This window comes from Solanum lycopersicum, chromosome 1 (assembly GCF_036512215.1).
Source record: "Solanum lycopersicum chromosome 1, SLM_r2.1".
Lineage (NCBI taxonomy): Eukaryota > Viridiplantae > Streptophyta > Magnoliopsida > Solanales > Solanaceae > Solanum > Solanum lycopersicum.
This window is the reverse complement of record NC_090800.1, coordinates 92,065,199-92,080,456: the sequence shown is the minus strand read 5'-3', so window position 1 is coordinate 92,080,456 and position 15,258 is coordinate 92,065,199. Positions and strand designations below refer to the sequence as shown.

General features: G+C 31.4%; 2 protein-coding genes and 1 pseudogene across 2 annotated transcripts; 2 read left to right on the top strand and 1 right to left on the bottom strand.

Annotated features, from left to right (window-relative positions):
• Positions 696-1,838, top strand: MKS1c (methylketone synthase Ic; annotated as a pseudogene).
• Positions 2,604-5,602, top strand: MKS1b (methylketone synthase Ib). The gene is made up of 3 exons (NM_001346417.1): positions 2,604-2,996; positions 3,084-3,215; positions 5,318-5,602. Exons 1-3 carry the CDS (start codon positions 2,604-2,606, stop codon positions 5,600-5,602), a joined length of 810 nt encoding a protein of 269 aa, NP_001333346.1.
• A 399-nt stretch (positions 5,603-6,001) lies between these two features.
• Positions 6,002-13,981, bottom strand: LOC101252928 (3-hydroxyisobutyryl-CoA hydrolase 1-like). The gene is made up of 14 exons (XM_010316973.4): positions 13,898-13,981; positions 13,666-13,746; positions 11,741-11,809; positions 10,956-11,013; positions 10,435-10,514; positions 10,264-10,347; positions 9,695-9,779; positions 8,767-8,852; positions 8,200-8,321; positions 7,755-7,815; positions 7,532-7,630; positions 6,596-6,697; positions 6,490-6,531; positions 6,002-6,408 (listed from the first exon to the last, which is right to left on the bottom strand). Exons 1-14 carry the CDS (start codon positions 13,928-13,930, stop codon positions 6,271-6,273), a joined length of 1,140 nt encoding a protein of 379 aa, XP_010315275.1. The 5' UTR covers positions 13,931-13,981; the 3' UTR covers positions 6,002-6,270.
• Between the last annotated feature and the right edge of the window lie 1,277 nt (positions 13,982-15,258).

The following is a 15,258-nucleotide window of genomic DNA, read 5'->3' as shown; positions in this document are numbered from 1 at the left end:
GTATAACAAATTTACCTAGCTAGTTAAATTTGACATTTAAATAATTTTGTTTGATTGTAATTTTAGTTTTTGGAATTGACCTCAATAAGCAACCTCTATTTCATGAAATTACTGAATTTTAGTTCAACTCTGTTAAATCTCATCGACTGGAAGAGGAAATAGACATTGATGCTGAAGAATTAGAACTATATGAATAAATATTGCAGGAAATGGTCATAGTAGTAGATGGCAAATATATGATAAGTTATTCAGAATGTAAGGAGTTCATGTGAGCCAAAACATTAAAATTATAGCCATTCTCATGACTCCCTCCCTGGACCCTTTTCTCTTAAAGCTCTTACTTTTCTCAACAATTAAATCATTTAAATTGAACGGAGACTCGTGATTAGAACAACTGTAGGACAAGGTAAGTCAAGTTCCTTTTTACTTTTTATTTATCACCATTACTGTTTATTATGCACGAAATCATAAAGTATGAAACCGATTAGTGAACTGATCTACTGGTCCAAGCATGACTACTAATAGTGACCAGACTTGCACCAGCTTCTACTACATTGCTTGCCCACTTCCTCAAATAATAGCCAACTTTAGGTTGCTTCTACGTGTAAGTGAAGAAACCAAACTCCTCCAACTAAAAAGCTGCCATGTAATGTTTCAAATTATGTGCTCATTTTTCAGAAGAAGGAAAAAAATATATGGAGAAAAGCAAGTTTCAAACAAGTCTAGTAGTTCTAATACTTTTGTTGCCTTATGCTAAATCAACCTTGTCAGGGCCTAAATCTAAGAAGCACTTTGTACTAGTGCATACTGCAGGCCACGGAGCCTGGACCTGGTACAAGAGTGTGGCATTGATGAGATCTTCTGGGCATAATGTCACAGCTTTGGACTTGGGCGCTTCAGGGATCAACCCCAAACAGGCTCTTGAAATCCCAAATTTTTCTGATTATTTGAGTCCGCTAATGGAATTTATGGCTTCACTTCCTGCTGATAAAAAAGTAGTTCTTGTAGGCCATAGCTTTGGTGGACTCGCCATTTCTAAAGCCATGGAAACCTTTCCAGAAAAGATTTCGGTTGCTGTATTCGTCACTGCTCATATGCCTGGTCCAAATATCAATGTTGCCACAATCTACACTGAGGTAGCAATGTTCCATATTTCCCATAATTAGCAATGAGATGATCTGTTATGTTTATGCAGCTAGCTTTTACATGTTTGAAACTAAAAATACTTTGTTACAGTTATTCAAGTCAATATCTCAACCTGATAATCGTATTATATACGATAATGGGCCTACAAATCCTCCAACCACCTACATCCTAGGTCCAAAGTACATGGAAACTGATGTTTACCAGCGGAGCCCAACTCAGGTAAGCAAAGCATAATTCAAATGTAGTATATAGCCAATAAGTTTCGTTATTCTGGTCATGAGAATGGCCCTAAAGTGACTCCTTTCGCCAAAAAGTTACTGATCTAGTATTCAGGTACTTAATGGCGACAATAACTTAGAGCTGCATGGTTTAATATATAATCGGGGTTTTTTCCTTGTTGGTGTTAGGATTTGGCGTTGGCCTCCACACTAGTAAGGCCAATAAACTTCTACAGTCTGGAAGATGTTTCTAAGGAGATAGTTATTACAAGCAAAAGGTATGGATCAGTTTGGCGAGCGTTCATTGTTGCGGTTGAAGATAAACTTTTGAAGAAGGAATTTCAACATTTGATGATTGAAAAGAATCCACCAGATGAAGTGAAATAGATCCAAGGCTCTGACACAATGATCATGAGGTCTAAGCCGCAACAACTTTTTACTACTCTTGTGAGCATTGCTAACAAGTATACCTAAGATCGAGCTGTTGATTAAGAAGAGTAAGTGTGAGAATAAAACTTCAGTCAGTTCACATATATGATGCATTTATATGACTATCTTAATTCTTCCATATAAGTTCTACAGAGCTAGTTAATTTGATATTACAGTTGTTATTTCCTTTCATTGTAATTTCGGTATTTGGAATTGACATCAATAAACAACCTTTATGTCCTGTAACTACTCGATTTGGTTCAAGAGCAAACAGTAATTAAAATCACATCAATGGGAAGGAGGACGTAATTATCATACCAACTGAGTAATCCAAGTAAATCTTTTAGAAGAGTACAATTTTATTTTGATTGGGAACAATGAGAAGAACACTAATGGTAAATAAAAGTTTGTTACAGGAAATACCAAATTTTGAAAGTTCATTCCAAATAAACACTAAATTTGCAAACAAACGATTAACTTAAAGCATAAAAAACTGTAACTCCATCACTAAATATATTTTTTTAACTAAGGGCCAGATTTGGTCATAAAATTTTTACAGTAATGGAAAAAATTAGGAATATCCACAATTTGAAAGATTTAAAGAATCTAGAATGGGGAGCATGAACCAGGACGGCCGGACCCCCCTATGAATATAAATAGCCAATGCCTCAGTCCTCAAATAATAGCCAACGTGGGGTTTGCTTGTGCAAGGAAGTAAGTAAGCAGAAACCAAACTCCTTGAATTATAAAGCTACCTTTGTAATATTCCATATTATGTGCTCATACTTTTAAAAGAAAGGAAAAAAAGATATGGAACATGCAAATGCTATTGTCTTAGAGCCTAAAGCTAAGAAGCATTTTGTGCTTGTTCATTCAGCATGTCATGGAGCCTGGTGCTGGTACAAGATTGTGTCATTGATGACATCTTCAGGGCATAATGTCACAGCTCTTGACTTGGGTGCTTCAGGGATCAACCCCAAACAGGCACTCGAAATCCCACATTTTTCTGATTACTTGAGTCCGCTAATGGAGTTCATGACTTCACTTCCTGCTGATGAAAAAGTAGTTGTTGTAGGCCATAGCCTTGGTGGACTCGCCATTTCTAAAGCCATGGAAACATTCCCAGAAAAGATTTCAGTTGCTGTATTTCTCAGTGGTCTAATGCCTGGTCCAAGTATCAACGCATCCAATGTCTACACTGAGGTACTCATTTTTCATATTCCCAACTTTAAATCTGTTCATTTTTATTTAAAATCTTTCATATTTGAAACTAAATATACTTTATTATAGGCACTCAATGCAATAATACCTCAACTTGATAATCGCGTTACATATGACAATGGACCTACGAATCCTCCAACCACTCTTATTCTAGGTCCCAAGTTCTTGGCTGCTAGTGTTTACCATCTGAGCTCAATTAAGGTAAGCAAATTATAATACTGTCATTGAAATTGACTTCTGTCATTATCAGAATGGCCCAAATTAATGTGACTTCTTTTGTCTAGAATAGTTTATCCAAAATTACCAATCTATTCGATTAATATTAGGCTTAAGTAATTGATAACCTCTTAAAGTTGTTCATATAATTCACTTGAACATCTTAACTAGGAGTTGTACCTATTTGAACACCTAAATTGTTTAAAACATGTATCTATTAAACACAAAACGTTGATATAAAAAAAATTGTGTTTTTCACTTACCTGAAGCACAACACGTGAAAGATTCAAAACAATTGTTTTTTTTTCTTTCATTTTTTTTATTGACACTTGCACTATAATTAACTTAAAAACATTTTTTCTTCATTCATTTACACTTTTTTCAAAAAAGAAAAAAGCTCCACACCCGTACCACTCATCTTCTTCAGAGTTTAGTTTGCAAAACTTTGTTCATTTAGCTCTAACATTGTTTTTCTTTATTTTTTTATATAAAAAAAGTATTATTTCTTCCTGAAGATAAATGAAAATCAACTATGAAGAAATCATACAATTCAGAAATCATACAATTCAGATTTGAAAGAAAAATTTTCTTTTCTATGATTTATTTCGAATCTCATAAAAATAATGAAACAAATATGAAGAAAAATAAAAAAGATGAATAATTTTTACGTATATAGATTGATATTTGTTTATCACAATTTTCGAACAAGTATTTTTACTGAAATACAAATATAAACTCATTAAATTTATCAAAAATAATATTTGAAAATTTGAATGAATTAATTTTTAAGCTATTAGTTTTTTTTTTTTTGTCATCGATGTAGATTTTCTTTCTTCTTCACTCTTAGTATGAAAATATATATCTTTTTAGAAAAGTTAATCTTCAAGTTATTTGAAAAGAAATTAGGTTTTGTGATTTGACAAAAAAAATTATTTTGGGAAGAAGATGAAGTTTGAAGGGGGTTGGGAAGGGGTAGGTAACAGTACAATAGATTGACATTTTTTAAAAAAAAATAAATATATAAAATGTGTTTGAAATTATTTTAAACATATTTGGGAAAAATGTCTAATATACCCCTCAACTTTGTCATTTAGAGCTTATACATCCCTCGTTATAAAAGTGGCTCATATATGCCCTTACCGTTATACAAACGGCTCACATATACCCCTGCCGTTATAAAATGACTCACATATACCCTTCATTTAACGGAAGTTAAAAAATTAATTTTAAATTTATATTTATTACTTCTAATTTTTTTTTAAAATTATTTAGGGATATATATGATTCTTCTATCAAAGTTCAACGTATATTTTAATATTTTTCATACATAAATTATTTTTTGACTTCTTTTATTATAATTATTTGAGTTTCTTATTCTTATTTTGTTTTTTCTTTCATTCCTTAGTTTAAAGTAAAAAAATTAAACTATTTTTTTTACTGTATATTGTAATTTAATTTCGTATTCGAAGAAAAAATTTGGTTATCTACAACAAGTTTTACAAGAATATTAGTGAAACATAAATAAATTTGATTATCAAAATAATAATTATAAATTAGTCATTGAAACAAAAAAAAAGTCAAAAAAATTTGTTTGACGATGATTATATTTTTTAGAAAAAAATAATAAAAATTTAGAGTAAAATTATTTTTTTTCATTTCCGTTAGAGGAAAAGGGTATATGTGAGCCATTTGTTTACAAATAGGGGTATATATGAACCACTTTCATAACAAGGGGTATATCAGCTCTAAATGAGAAAGTTAAGGGGTATATCAGACTCTTCTCCCAACATATTTTTATAATTTTGGAGACCATTGTCACATGTTATTTTTCTATTAGCCGTTTTTGCCATGTCAGCCAAGTGTATCACACATTGTTGAAATCAAAAAATGCCTAATAGGAATAATTTTTGAATAGGTTAAAGTGTTCAATTGGTACTAATCTCAGTTAAGGTGTCTAAGTAAAATATGCAGACAACTTTCAGAGACCATCAATGACTTAAGTCATTAACATAACTTAAATCACAAGATCAACTTGCAATTATTGGAACTGATCTAAATCGGGGTTTTCCCTTAAATCTTGGCGTTAGGATTTGGCGTTGGCCACTACACTAGTAAGGCCATTTTATTTATACCGCGTGGAAGATGTTACTAAGGAGATAGTTCTTTCAAGGGAAAGGTATGGATCAGTTAGACGAGTGTTCATTGTAACTGCTGAAAATAAAAGTCTGAAAAAAGACTTCCAACAGTTGTTGATTGAAAAGAATCCACCTGATGAAGTGGAAGAGATCGATGGCTCTGACCACATGCCCATGATGTCTAAGCCCCAACAACTTTTTACCATTCTTCTGGGCATTGCCAACAAGTATACCTAATTAGAGCTGTTGATGATGAAGAATAAGGGGTCATTTGTAAGGCTGAGAACAGAGCTTCAGTCAATTAACATATATGTGATGCATTTTATATATGGCCATCTTAGTTTTTTCATGGGAATTCTAAAACCTTGCTAGTTAATTTGATATTTCAATCATTTTCTTTTGATTGTTAATTTCTTTCATTGTAATTTCAGTGTTTGGCTCCATCAATAAACAGCCTCTATTTCCTGAAATTACTGAATTTTAGTTTCAATTTGAATAAATCTCATAAATGGGAAGAGGATACACAGATGTTGATACTGAAGAATCAGAACAATATGAATGAAAAATATGATGTAGATGGACAAGAATTTATTGAGGCCATTTGGTAAGAAAAAGAAGTATGTAGTACTAGTGGACTTTGGAGCAACACACAACATTATAGATGAAAGAGAAAAAAATTAGAGCAAAAGTATTATTTAGTACTGCACAATCTATCCTTGTGCTTGAGGTTTGACATCTCTATTCAATGGCAAGTATCATGTACTAATTTTACGATACTAATTTATTTGGTGAACCACGTCGTAATGATATTAATACTGTTTTAATAGTCATTGACACCTTCATTATGATCTAGAGAACAGAGGGCCACATGCTTCAGAGTATTGCATGATCTTAAGAAGTCAATTTTAAAGCTTGGCAATTGCATATTGAGGCAAATTTGATCTTGGAGGCAGCTTTAGGTCTTCCCAATCTTCATCATCTACCTTGGAGAAGTAACGATCAACATCATCATCTCTAATTAGCTCCAGTTTGGAGGGCTCCCACTGAAAATATGAGCACAAGAATGAAAGAAGCTCTTGATATGTAAATTCAGGATTATCCATGATCAAATGAACAGAACGCACCTTAGGATTTCTATCCCTGTCGATCAATATGGCTCTGTGACCCTGCAGTAAAAGTGTCAGTCTTGTAATGCAGTAAAATGGGTGGCTGAAAGATGGCATGTTCTACCTCAAAAAGATCCTTGCTAAATTCTCCCCTGAACACATGACAAGCCATCCGATACTCACGGACAAGGCAACTACCAACACTTTGAAGCCTCCCTTCTCTTATCTGGAACAGAAAAAGGAAACAAATGACCAATCTGCAGATACACTAGAACTCTCCAAAAATGTTGTGGCCAAATCAAGGCAATAGGACCGTGCAGAAAGAGATTCAAGATGTGGTTGTGAGCAAGACTTCATCATATTTTTATTTGAAGAACTTGTGTCACCAGCAATACTAGTATAGTATCAAATTTTAAAAATTCAAAATACATAATCTTAATCCGACAGTGAAATCCAAATTATCTTTCTGAGGTAACGGTTACAAAAAAAAATGAGCCCCAAGGGTCACCATTTTAGATAAGTTAGCCAAGTCAGCTTGGTCTAAGAAAGGAACTTTTCGGTCATAATTTAAAGGTTTTTAGTTCCTCAGGGACAGCGACAAAGCCAACAGAGGTGAATATGAAAAGGTTTAGCCAGGAAAAGAGTGGACATATATTGTGGCTTACCAATGCCGTTATTATGGTACCATCTCATAAGATTGCAAAATCTGTATGGATATATGATAATATGAATAAGAAATATGATTTTGGTATTCATCTATCAACTCTTTCCATTAGGCACAAAAATTCAACAGCAGGACACATAAATACTTACAGTTCCTAGGATTATGCTGAAAATAATACCTACTATCCTTAATGGATGAATGATAGCATAAAAGAACCACATTAAAACAATACACATCACGGTTAATTATATGTATTAACCTCCCTATATCAAACCAAGCTAAGTATCTTTTTCCGTATTTCATCCTACATGACCAATTTCTGATCAACCTGAAGAAAGAATGGTACAGAAGTTTAGGTGACAAAGTAATGGTATCACAAGGTATTGATTGACTTACTGATCTCAAGGAAATTTTAAGGCTTGTAGGGGATGCTTTCTTCAGCGATTGAATAGTTGAAGAGATCCATTCATCTTTCTTGTCCAAAGCCTCACTTTCCTATAAAAAAATTCATGCATAGTTCTTACACAGTATTTTAGTAACTAATATTATTAGAACTTTACAAAGTAATTTCACCACAGCAAAAAAGAGGATCAAACGACCATCCATCTCCCAAACTTACAAGAGTAGATATGATTTCTTCAATTGTCCTTCGAGAGAAACAGTGATTAATAATCTTCATCCTACATGCATAAAATTGCAGAAAGTAAAACTGGTGCACAGTTGAGAAAGAGGTAATGAAAATCCAAAGACTAAAGATTTATTCTAATTGAACAATATTTTTCCTAGAGACATGGGAACTTTGGAATGCTATCCCTCGTCTTAAGCTTCTACTGGTGATATAAAGTAGAGGAAAGTAGTCCTAAAACAACAGGAAGATAAAATAATATGTGAGCAAAACAAAAATAAAGGGCATAGACAATGACTTTTGTGATATGCCATCAATATAATGTTCTTTAATAAGTTCAAACAATCACCTCTAGGCTCTGGGACTGTGTTTAGAAGGTAAGCTTCCAATAAATTAGCAGGAAAAAGCACATCATAATAGAGATACTAAATGAACTCACTTGTGATAAGGACTTTCTTCTTTCAAGTTTGGTGTGTGGGAGAAGCAACTTATGATAGCAGATATAGCATCTGGATCACTCGAATTGACTTGAACTAGTGCTTGTTCTAAAAGTGGCAATTTCTGTGAACAGAAGGAAGAGATAAAGGATTGAAATTAGATCAGATAAATAAATATTACGCAATCTGATGTATATCGAGAGCAATGAACCACATTTTAGATATGCCAATACAATACACAAAGGCCTTCTACACCCCCAAATGCAAATATAGCTCAAATATCTACTAGTGGCTAAAAGAAGATCTCCAAAAATCCATCTAAGAACACCATTTCAAGCATGGCTGACAAAATCCGAATTCCAACAAGCATGCTTAGCTTGGAACTGCAGGGAATATTTTTCCAAGTACTTTGACTTCATATTTATTGGTACAAAGGGCATATCAGTGTTGCCTTTTGTGATAACATACTCACCAGTTTACACATAATAGTAACAGAAACCTACTTGATTTCCTATAGAAGCAATTGTAAATGGGAAGAACAAGCTGAAAATTAAGGATGGAGAGTATACATCCGATGATACAAAGTGGGTTGCAAGACCACAAGCAAGCATTTCAGCTCCATCCAACCTAGAACCAGTAAGACCAGCATATTCCCCTGCCAAAGAGTATCAAAATTAGCTAATATTTGTATGTACAAATTCCTTGGGCATCATTGACAGCGTAGAAATGATCTTCCAAAATAATAGCAACATAATCAGAATAAATGAATTCAGGGAAAGAATCATATTTCTAAATAAAATCGGGTATAATTCATTAAAACACGTCAGTGATTTTATTAAAAACCCCAATTTTCAAATATCCTTGTAGAGAAGATTCTATGCATGTCTTCAAAGGATATTTTACATTTGTAATGATTTAAAGAAATTCAGGGATCACCATGAGAAGTTTAAAACCAAGGCTGATTTCTATAATAACTAAAACTTCAAAATTCAGCATAACTGTGAAAACTAAGGTTCAGTATCTGTAGGGAGAAAATTTTATAGACACTTCTATGTGAAAAGGATTGACCTTAGTTTGTTGATGAGGAAACAAGATCAATGAATGGCAAATGGTGAAAAGTAGATAATAATGTCCAGAAACTCAGAATATAAGGCCTATCTCTCGAACATAATTGCTGCTGCTTTTAAATGGGGCACGTACAGCAAGCTTTTGAACAACTTCTACAGGAGCAAAAGACCTATCTTCTGCTTTTAGCTCTTTAGATTAATTTTTATTGTAAAGATATCGTGGATGAAGAAGCACAATAAATGCAAAGTATCTGAGCTAACATTTGTCTTGAGATATCCTCAACTAGTGGAGCTCGAGGAACCAGGTAGTGACTTGAATTTCAAACAATGAAAAGTAGCAGAGAACTCCACAATGAAACTTGAGTGTATTACAGTACTAGCAGTAATTTTCTTTATAATTATGAACAATATAATGTGGTAGTGAAATTACCGAAGAATCCTGGAAGTCTTGATAAAAAGTAAGAGGCGCCTACATCAGGAAAGTGTCCCAAAACTGTTTCAGGCATAGCAAATACCTACAGAGAAACATACACAAATATTACATTGGACATGAAGTTTCTGGCATCCAATTACACAAAGCAACCAGTATGAATAAGCTACATATTACTTTCTAAGAAAAAATAAACCCTCAAGGCAAATCCAAGGTACAAACTAGAACTCATGAAGATTTACAGTTTGTACGGTTTTCCTCTAACTTTGCTCTAGTTATGCCAGAGCCTCTTTGTATGAAGATAAATAAAAATTAATAAATTATTGAAGGCTCTGAGACATAGTACGAAAAGTTCTGCTGGATATATCCTTCAATTCCAAACTGCAAGAATTTCAAGAGCTATTTTGCTACAGCTATTCCACATGAACATCCGTATATTGGCTTAATCCCTAAAAGAGAAGATATAAATAGACAAATCTGAAGCAAACCACAAAGAATGTGGCAAAGATCAAATACAAAAGGGTAAACAAGATAACGAGATTAATCTACTACTCGAGTAGAGGCAATACCGACTTTTCTGTTGCAACTCGAAATCTACCATGTATAGAAGCACCAGCTCCGCCTCCCATGACAATTCCATTAAGGATGGAAACCTTCAATGGGTAGTCCAAACAAGATAAAGGATAATCTCAACGAAAGTTATATCACAGAACCAAAATTAGACATCAATTTAATTTAACCTGGGTTTTGCTATACGTTGCCATCACATAGTTCAAGGTGTACTGCTTTAGGAAAAAATTAGCACCGATTTTCCAGTTACCTGATAAGCATGAGTAAATAAATATGTTTGAGAAGTCATCAAGAGTTAGTGAGACAAGGTTCAAAACTCTGTGGATAATGGGTCTGCAGCAAAGGTTTGAATCTGTGACATGTGCCTAACCCACACGACATGTTTTGTGCGCTTAGCACTAGACTAAAGTTTAAGGGGTCATTTGTGGTGATATTTTGAAGTTTTCTTGATTTTGGGATACCTGGAAAGAAAAGGCCTACTAATTTTTGCCTCCCCTTTGAACTTGAACCGCAGACCTCGTTATTCTCCTCTCATTTCATTGACCACTAGATCACACCCATGAGTGGACATTAACTGTTACTATATATTGATTGCTAAAAAACTAATCTCTCAAGAAACTGTGAAACAAGATGGGAGTTGCCACCTATCAATCGTATTTGACAAGATACTACCAATTTAGCAAATACTTACGAAGACTCGGTAGAATAAGTGAAAGATCACCACCAACACAAAAAGCCCTTCCTTGTCCCTGGAAAATATTGATACAAGAAAAGTAGTGACAAGAAAAGCACTATATACAGGTGAATTGATAGAACTTTGAAGCACACAACCAGGGCTTGTGACTAAAACCATAAAACATAAAACTGCATACACTACTAAAAAATCACTATTCTCCCATTGAAGTTCCCCAAATAAAAATGCTCGGTGGTTATTACCACAAGATATTTGATTAATCGGTGGAAAAGAAAAAACAGTAGATTTTTCATATGGAAAAATTAGGAAGCTTTCCAATATTTCAGCAAGAATCTATTTTCACCATGCATTTTCCCAGTGAGTTGGTTCGATGAGAAAATCATGCTCTATAACAAAAATTTCCATTGATTCGCAATGGGAAAAAACTCTAGCTATAGTGGTGAAAAAATAAGATACATGATATTAAGGCAATAATAACTATTTAATACAATTTCTAACAGATTCTTGATTTAATTTCAACAAAATCATTTTGGTAAACAGTTTTTTTTTTATATTGTGGACTGTTCCGAGTGTCAAGAAACATAAGCCTAATATATGCCGAGTTTAAAGCCAAACACTAGATTGATCAGAACCAGTGAGATATCAACTCAAAATCAATGCAACTCTGCCTGCATGTAGTCTCTAAATATTTTTGTGGGCAAAATCCATCATCAGGTCACCAAGTTACCCTCATGTTAAGCTATGACAGGAAACTTGATTATCACAGAAGATCCCGAAAATACCTTTAATATTATCATCTTCACATTGGGATCTTCTTCACTGGCATAGAAAAGTTCTGTAAGCCGATGTATCTGGACAAACAAACAGCTATGACTTATATCATGTCATCATATGTTAAATCAATTTCAATTTCAATTTCATTAAGAAACCAGATATTTATTCAAATATCCTGTGAAACGGGGATTGTATGAGTACAAAGCTCACATGTTCATCAAGTAAATATAATAAGAATAACCTGTTCATTATAATTGAATGAGAATACTAAACAAGAATCGAATATCAAATTAGTGTTCTAGCTATCATTATCATGAGCAAACAACAGATTCATGCTTGCTTTTCAAGTTCCAGTGATTCAATTTCATTAGATACCTTTTTTTTTTGTAATTATAAAAATATGGTTTATAGGCGAAACCGAAAAGCAGAACATCATTAGACCAGTTTAATAAAGATTATATAACAAAGTTGCATGTTAGTACATCCTTTAACTAGTACGGTGAATAAAAAACATCTTAAAGTATTTAAAATATTTTTATATCTTGTGATCTGTTTAATTAGATTTGTCAAATTACGAAAGAGTATTGTTTTTCTAAAATAAAAAAAATATAAATATTTTATTACATATGAAAAAAATCCATATAGGCCATTAACCAATATAGGAAATAATTTGTTCTATTTATCATATTAACTAGTTTTAGAGGACGTGCTTCGCACGTGTATTCTATGTGAATTTTTATAGATATGTTAAACGATAAAAATTTTATGGAAATATATATGTAAATTAATGAATAATATAATGTAACAATTACAAAATAAGAATAAAGACTTACGCAATAAAATATTCATAAAAAAACTAAATTAAGAATCTGATGGTGATAAAAAAAAAGACAACAAAAAGAAACAGATTTAAGAAAGATCTAATGTAAACATTGTTCTTATAATACTGATGTATGTATAGATGAAAAAATAAGTATAAATTAGTACATAACTCTCTGAGTTCTTATCGACTCCTTTCATATCCTATCAAAATTCAAGAGGTTTCTTCATCTACTTTAACTATAGAATGAAAATGATAGCCTAATAATCTTGGTAGGGATTTCATGTGATTAAAAAAGTTGAATTTATATAGATAGAATAGAAGGAATATCAAAAGATATATTAAAGTTTTAATTTAAATATTTGAAGGTTATGAATATGAAAAGATGAGAGTTATGAATATTAAGAGTATAAAGTTGAATAAGTAATTAACAAATAATAATAAATAAATGAAGAATATGAAAAAAGAAGTTAAAATTAGCAAACCATGTAGAAAGAACAACTAAAGGTCTTATCACGTAATTAAGCGTTAATGAATTTAAATTTGTGAAGATAGAGTCATTCTTTAATAATAATCGAGAGGACATTATCAACGTGTGTCTCCATTTTGCATATTTGCACCCTTTATATTATTAAATTCGTTATTTATCATAAAGGATAATACTTTATCCACATAAATTATATTATTCATGAGAGGGGTTAAAGAAAAAGTTATAAGAAAGAGGAAAAATATAGCAATTTAGTAAAGACTTTTTTTTTTAAAAAAAAGATTATAATTATTATATACATATATATTATAGATGATAAATATTAATTGGACATTTAATTAGAAATCAATCTTTAGAAGTCTAAAAGTCATTTACCTTTTAATTAAATTTATACAATCAAATATTTAAATATTTTATAACAATTTAATTTATAAAAGGGGTAAAATTGTAATTCAACTTTCAACTTCTTTTGTTCATGCTTTTAGCAATATATGATGTTTATGAAAATAAAGGCATTATTTTATTTGTTACATTATATTTATTTTTATTGACGGCGCTAAACGCAATAAATTAACTAATTTTTATAATAGAACAACAAAGACATAAAAAAATATAATTTGACATACCATTTGGGAAGAAAGTGCATTCAACATCTTTGGCCTATTTAATATGAATGTTCTAACGCTTCCAGTCTCCTCCACCAAAATCTGAAAATAAAAAATAACAGTTGCTATTATTTTTGTGATTTGGTATATGTGGGGTGTAACAATTTCTAAAATAAAAGGGGAAAAATGCATTATTTATTAGATCAATTCCCTTGTAATTCCAAGAGATTCAAAAAGTTAAATGAGATTACACCTCATTGGTTCCTCCATTGTTGGAAGAGGCCATGATGGGTTTTGAGCTTCTTTGGAAATGAGAGAGAAGATGAGTTTGTTGTCCTAATGTTTATAAGCTATATATAGATAGCTATATATACATATATCTATATTACATAATTAAATTAAATTTTAATTACTCTAAAATATAATACTCTGTTTATCCACTCTTGTTTCTCAAAATGTTAATTTGTTTAATTTTTAAAGTGAAATTATATTACGTTATTAAAGTAAAAATAATAAAAATAAGTCATAAGTTAGAAATCTGGCTTTTGGCTTTTAATCCAAACAGCCCCTAACATAAGACTTTTGGCTAATTTTTGTTATTTTGACTTTAAAATAAGTATTTGTTTTTAAAATTTATCCAAACATTTCAAAACTGCTTTAAAGTTATTTTGACTTAAAAATATTTAAAATAAGTCAATCCAAACAGGCACGTAAAAACTATTTTTTTAAGTCAATCCAAATAGACCCTAAAATTTTTTACTGTAAAAAAAATTAAAGCATATATCTCATTTCATAAGGTTGATAATTTTTGTTTAACTGATATTAAATATATATTGTATTAATATCATAATCATTGATACTTATTAGGATTTTGTCCTGATTTTCTTACTATATTTGAGCTTCTAATTTTCCCTCAAAGAAAAATTTAAGCATTACCATAATTGATTTTACTTTTTTCGAAAAGAAAATATAATTATTTTTCATATTTTATTCATTCTTTCTTTATATGAAAAGTTTGGAGGTCTATGAATTGAAGATCCATATTCTAATAGCAAAATACAATATAATCCATAATATGATCGTTCAGAGAGTTTTGTTTATGGAGAGATTTTTTCTCTGACTTTTTATTTATTTATATTATGTAGGCCAGTTGTCGTACCATATAATAATATTATGTGTTTTAATATAGTTTGTGTATCGTCTAATTTATCAATTATAATATTATGTGTTTTAATATAGTTTGTGTATCGTCTAATTTATCAATTATATTATTCGCAATCGTAAGCTATCGCATAACGCTCTAATTATTTTCAAACCCAACAATAATTTTGCTTAATTAATAATAAATCAGTATATAATTAAATTTCTTGTTCAGAAATTACTTATTAGTCAATAATACTATAAAAATATATGTATATTATTGTGATATCATTAATGTTTCTTGAAATTACTAATTACAATAATAAATTAGAGCAATATGAATAAAAAGATGTTTATCACTTGAACAACCCTCTCTTCTGAATTATTCATTATATTTGTATGCTCCAAATAAATTACGATGAATTCCAACTGGGCACATCCTATTATTAGTTGTCCACGTTCATTTTACATCTA

Coding starts and splice junctions, on each gene's coding strand:
- MKS1b (NM_001346417.1), top strand. CDS start 2,604: ATGGAACATGCAAATGCTATTGTCTTAGAGCCTAAAGCTAAGAAGCAT. Junction 2,997..3,083: donor CATCCAATGTCTACACTGAG/GTACTCATTTTT, acceptor ACTTTATTATAG/GCACTCAATGCAATAATACC. Junction 3,216..5,317: donor ACCATCTGAGCTCAATTAAG/GTAAGCAAATTA, acceptor TCTTGGCGTTAG/GATTTGGCGTTGGCCACTAC.
- LOC101252928 (XM_010316973.4), bottom strand. CDS start 13,930: ATGGCCTCTTCCAACAATGGAGGAACCAATGAG. Junction 8,853..9,694: donor AAGACTTCCAGGATTCTTCG/GTAATTTCACTA, acceptor ACTCTTTGGCAG/GGGAATATGCTGGTCTTACT. Junction 7,631..7,754: donor AAGAAATCATATCTACTCTT/GTAAGTTTGGGA, acceptor ATTTTTTTATAG/GAAAGTGAGGCTTTGGACAA.